General features: G+C 46.2%; 1 protein-coding gene across 1 annotated transcript in view; it reads left to right on the forward strand.

The window, feature by feature from the left end:
- The window catches only part of SNCG (synuclein, gamma (breast cancer-specific protein 1)), a gene marked incomplete at its 3' end in the record, with an annotated part of 14,016 nt that extends 8,474 nt beyond the window's left edge, over positions 1–5,542 (forward strand). Inside the window, exon 4 of the mRNA XM_010156778.1 lies at positions 5,462–5,542. Within this exon, the coding sequence (XP_010155080.1) occupies positions 5,462–5,542 (81 nt within the window). The remainder of the gene's footprint in view (positions 1–5,461) is intronic.
- Positions 5,543–5,760: the final 218 nt, after the last annotated feature.

Consider the following 5,760-nt stretch of genomic DNA (forward strand, 5'->3'; position numbering starts at 1 on the left):
CGAGCACCAGGTGAGAGCAACCTCGAGCAGTGTTGGCATTGCCGAGGTGGGCTTGGTCTGGTCACTGCTAACTGAGCATGAGGAAGTACTGATTGATTTGGAGGACTTTTTAAGTATTAACTAAAAAAAAAAAATGTAAGTTAAAAGATGATAAATCCTCCACAATTTTTCTGATACACAAAGAAATAAGAGCCGTCAGTAATGTGTTTTCTCTGTGGCTCTGCACCCATCCCAGTCCCTGGGGTGGACATTAAGGGATTTCAGTGAGACAACCGCCCACTAAATATCCCTGTCTCGGGAGAGGATTAATTCTTTGTCTGCATGACGCAGCACAGTTTGCTGCATTGCAGACACCACGTGGTGGGGAACAAGTGTGCGTACGTACACACGCACACTCACAAAACGTCCCTTGGGAACGTTTGCCCCGTCAGAGCTATTTGCCCCGTCAGTCTTCATATGGTTTCGTTGTCAGTTCACAGCTCTGTCATTTTGAATTGGGTTTGAGCTCTTTTTTTGATTCCGTTTCACTCCATTAAGTATTTGGGCAGTTGTCAGTTACGAGCAACCGCCGGGCGCGTTGGTTGGATCACATTGTTTCTCCCTGTGCGTGATCTGGCGCACGTGCACCGCACCCGTAGCGTGGCTTATCGCTTTCCTGGCGACTGCCGCTCTGAATGCGAACGGTTGGCATTCACCGCCTTAATTCTGTTCGCTTAAACCCTGTGACGCCGCCAACACTAAGACAGAAATTGGAAGCAGAAACTGAGGAGTGACTTCCCAGTTGAATTTCACCTGGGCAGGGCGAGTTCCACAAGCAGAGAGCAACGAAGGGCACCTGCGAGGCCACCAAGGGCAGGGCTGCTAAGCAGGAGGAGCAGGGAAATCAACAGCCCAACCACCTTACAATTACATAAAATGAGTAGTTGAAACTCTTCCTCTTTGTATTCAAGCTTCATCCTTCGTATTCAAGCTTCACTGTACTTCACTAATGCAGTGATGCATCCCAGTGTTATCCTTCAGCATCCCATGGAGCGGGGGAGCCTGCAAAAGCAGCATGGAGGGGGGTACTCTTCCTACAGCCACTTCTGTGCTTCCCTCTCAGGCTCATTAGTGTGTCCAGGCGTACGTTTTTCACATGCAGAATAGCTGAGTTAGTGGTACTGGTGAAGCCTTAAAGTCTACAAGTCTGTGTGTGCTTCGTGGCTAATGGCTATGCCCCAGTAATCCTGTAGGATAATAATGTAAACATTATTAAATATGTATTATTTGAATAAGCAGCTCCTGGAGATCCTAAGAGAGCCTGGCTGTGAGCTGGATAAAAACAAAGCTAGCCCAAGAGTCCACCTGGGTTTGTAGGGTAGGACAGGAATCCTGCACTCCCATCTGTCTGTCCTGTCGGTGGCTCCACTCACTTTAATCACGAGTTGACCTCTTAGTCAGAGCTGTCAGCATTGCTCCAAGCACATTCAGCCTGAAACCCATCCAGGACAGCCTGTCCATAGGACCTGTCAGGTTCCCTGCGGGTTTACAAGGGAGTGGTTTGGGGATGCTGCCAAGAAGCATTGCTTTTTCTCCAACGCCCAAGGTCGAGAGCACTAGAGGAGGCTGAACCTTTCTCCTCCTTACGCAATTGATGGCCCATGGTGGGCTGTTAAATTTGTAGCAGATTAGGTTGCCAGTGAACCCCTCTGGTTTTGCAGCCTTAAAATAATAGTAATAATAATAACAACAATAATAAGTCTTGCTTATCACTGAATTTGTTGAGTTCTTGATGAGTAATGTTCCAGCATCCAACATTTAAACTCTGAGTGATTTCTATGTTAGATGGTGAAGATAATCCTGACACGGTTGTTCACCTCGAAATTTTTGGGAATGGTGGAAAAAAAATACTGGCCTGTAACATAATATGGCTAAAAATGTGAATTCCATTTCATGTACAGACTCAGCCAGTGGAACATAAAACACGCTGAGCTGAAAAGGGAATTTCCTAGAACCTGTGAATTAAATAAATCTGAAGAATCAAAAAGTAATTTTTTTTTTCAAAATGTGAACTTTTAAAATCTCTCTTCAAAAAACATATTAAAATATCTGAACCTAGAAACCTATAGTATGCTCTATTTAAGACCGCTTAACATTCCGTAGGAATGGGTCCTAATGGAACAGGCCCTCATGTGTCACATTTTTCATTAGTGATATCTGAACGTGTAGCTATATTTCATAACCTTAGTGAAATATTGTATTTTATATATAGAAATGTTCTCAAGTGCATATATTCTATATGTAAATATATTGATATATATATAAAATATCTAAATACCTGTATAGAATTCCTGTAATTAATTCTGATGTCTTAGGTTTCACCTAACTGTTAAGTTGAACTACTTCGTTTTTCTGTCTTCACTAGCTGAAAAGATTCAAGGCCCGCCCCCCACCCCAGAAAAAAAAAGGAAAAAACCAGCCCATAACAAACTAAATCTTTTTTTTTAATTTTAAATACTTTTTCTGAGACAATACATAATTTCTGAGAGGAAAAAGAATTCTGCTTGCCGTTTAAGAGCAGGAGCGTTACTAATTACTTTAAGGTTGCAACATGCCTTTCTTTCCTTTAGAACATTTTATCCCCTTTAATGAGGAGATGAACCCTGAAAGGAATGGCAAAGCTCTTGGTGTCCTCCAGAGAAGCTGGCTTTTCACCCTGACGTTCTAGGCCAGCATCACGCTGTGAGTCAGCGTTTTAGGTGGGGATGGTACCCAGGGGTTTCTGCCTCTTCATCCCAAGTGAGGACTCTTGCACCGTGTGGTCCTCCTCTGCATCTTGTTTTCCTGACTAGTCACCGAGATCCCCGGGCAGCTAACGCCCAGCTGAAGAATGCAGCCCTTCCTCAGCTCCTGCTCCCTGTTCTGGGCAGGGTGGGAAGCGCGTGAGAAAAAGGCTGTGAGACAAGGTCCCGAACACGGCCTGACACCTCTTCATCCTGCGATTGTGCTCATTCCTTCACCGGGTTTAGAAACACTCGCCAGAAACATGGTTGCTTCCCTTTCTAAAAATAGATGGATGAGTCAGTGCTATCCTTCTGGAGCCGAGTCCTGGCAGAGAGCGCAGTCTAAGGGATATAATAAGCAGCACAAGGGCTGAACAGAGATTCTTCAGCCCACCCATTGCTCTCGGGTGCAGTGTCCTGAGGGTGGTCCTGAGGAGGGGATCCCCTTTTCCACAGCCGTTTCCACGTCTGCCAGAGCTGAGCTCTCTGCCCACAGGAAGAGTATAGGTGATCATGCCCTGTAGAAAGTTGGGGTGCACTGCACTTTTCCTTGTGTTCCTATGAGCCATCCCCTAGATTTCCCAATGCTCGGTGCCTCAGGCTGTCGCCTTTGATTCACCTTCATGATTTCACATGGCATCTGGTAGCCCCACCTGCAAAAACCCTGCGGAGGGCCTGCTGTTGCAGCTATTGTCATTGGCTCACACTGCAGGTTTCTTTTCTTTCCGCCTAACAGTTGAAAAAACCTTTAAAACCTCAAAATACAATTTGAGGCTATTTACCTGCTTTGACACTGCTGACTTATGAGGTGTAGTCCTTTTTATACAGCCCTATACGCTTGTTAAGTGTTTTAAAGCCACAGGCTGGATCCCGTGGCCGGGTCAGCCTCCACAGATTCAGCGTAGTGAGTTCTGTTTGCTGACAACACGAGAGTTCACTCATTTCAGAAATGCAGTGGCTCAGCAGCTCCATCAGAGCCGTGGCCTCTCCCCGGCAGCCTCCGGTCCCTGCTGCACCAGGACCTGGAGACCAGAACCTGGTCTCTGGTGTGTGCAATTTGATGCCATTAGGTTACCTGGGCTTAATTAACACAAATCAGGCTGATGCTGGCAAGAATCATTTCAGCCAACAATGCGATGCAAATTAAGGGCATGTTTCTTTTGGGGGTGGGAAAAAATTCCCACTGTGCTTTTCAGATGGAGACACCCACAGTGCATGGCGCGCTCTCCAAACAAGCTAATGGACTCTCAGCAGCGAGGTGAAGGGAGTGCCTGGAGCTGTGACAGACATCAGTTCTGGGCTGTGGCTCATCTTTTGGCCATTTTCTGTCTTTGGTGGATTGAACTCTTAGGGTAGCTTGTGCGGAGAGCAGGACGCCTGTGGCAGGACAACCAGGTTGCAGTGCTTTGATCTCCCAGCTCCCCCTCCTCCCAGAAATGGATCTGAAGTCCCATTTCCAGCTTAATTTTTTATGAGATCTACCTTATGTTTGTGTAACGCTGTGAAATACGTCTATTTTGTCCTTTTTATTTCACATTACCTTTTCTCCCCTAGTTCAGTCCCAAAAGCAACAGGGATGTTCTCCTACTGATGAGAACAGTCGTGGCTGGACTGGAAAATAAGGACACACGTGAAAATGAAGAGTGGAGCCCCCCAAAACACACAGGGCATAAAGTTCTGTTTACAGCAGGTTTGACAGGGTCGGTTGATTTGCACTGCATCAGCAGCAGCACCATGGGAAGTGGTGACCCTCATGTTCCCAAAATATTGAAATTCAAATTACATATCTCCCTTCCATGCAAAATTGACTTTTCCTTTATGTAATATATGTGTCTCAGGTTCTTTCTGTGATGGCCCTGATTTCATGTGGGAAAAGAGAGTAAAAATTCAGGGATACTGCCAGGCATATGTGCTCAAAGGGAACGCAGAAGCTTGGTAATTTTGGCAGAGTTCCCTGATAATTTGGAGCTGGACTGTAGAGGTCCTGCTATTTCTGCTTCCCCCTGCTCCTACCCCACAAAGGTGCGTTTCTGCTTTCTGCCCATCCCCTGTGCACATCCAGCATGGTCAGGAATTCTGTCTTCTCTTCCCATGTGGCCAAATTTCCTGCTAATACTACGTTTTCTTTACTTCTTTGAAAAAGAAGGAAGCTGAAAGATGTGGGCATGTAGCTGAAAGAGCCCAAAGTGCTTATGAAAGTGCTTGGACTTTAAACAAAAAGAAAATTTATCCTTTGATAATGACATTTTATTTGAGGCCACCACCATACTGCTATATCTGAAATTAGGATTAGTCTGTGCGATGAGTGCTTAGGGTAAGTAAGATAATGTGGGGAAAGGCTAGGGCATAGTCTGTCTTACTCTAGGTAAATTTGTTTGTTCCTCCCAAATTTATTCACACTGAAGGAGTTGAAACTCTGGTCTAGGTGACAGGAAAGAAAACTTCAGGAAAAAATACTGATTTTCTGTATGGAAAAGACCCTAAACCAGGCTGCAAGACATTGAATTGCTTTTTTATAGACATCTGTTCTAACAAGCTGCACAAAAAATGGATTTCGAGCAATATTTGCCATCTACTAAACCCGGTGGTTTTTTTGCTGAAGCCCGTTTCGCACAGTCTGCTCAAATGGTCTGTCTGAGATGAGGGCAATGACTCTGCATGTGGCGGTGAGGACAGACATCTCTCTTGTGACTTGGCAGGAGGACCTGGCTGCGCCGCAGCCGCCCGAGCAGCCGGGGGCGGCGGGAGAGGGGACCCCGGCGGGAAGCACAGGCGGAGAGGTAAGGTGATGCGAGGGCCCTGACTCCCCTGCGGTCCCGCCGCGGGTTACCGGCTTTCCCCAGGACCATCTCCCCTCTGCTTTCACTGCTTACAGATCTGCTGCGCGGGGAGCCCCTCCGTATTCCCGCTTCCAGGGGTTGTTTGACAAAAACCTGAGCTCATCCGTTCTTGCTTTTACCATGAGGTAAATTTGCCATGATGGTAAATTTGAGAATTT

This window comes from Eurypyga helias, unplaced genomic scaffold (assembly GCF_000690775.1).
Source record: "Eurypyga helias isolate BGI_N326 unplaced genomic scaffold, ASM69077v1 scaffold32538, whole genome shotgun sequence".
Taxonomy (NCBI): Eukaryota; Metazoa; Chordata; class Aves; order Eurypygiformes; family Eurypygidae; genus Eurypyga; species Eurypyga helias.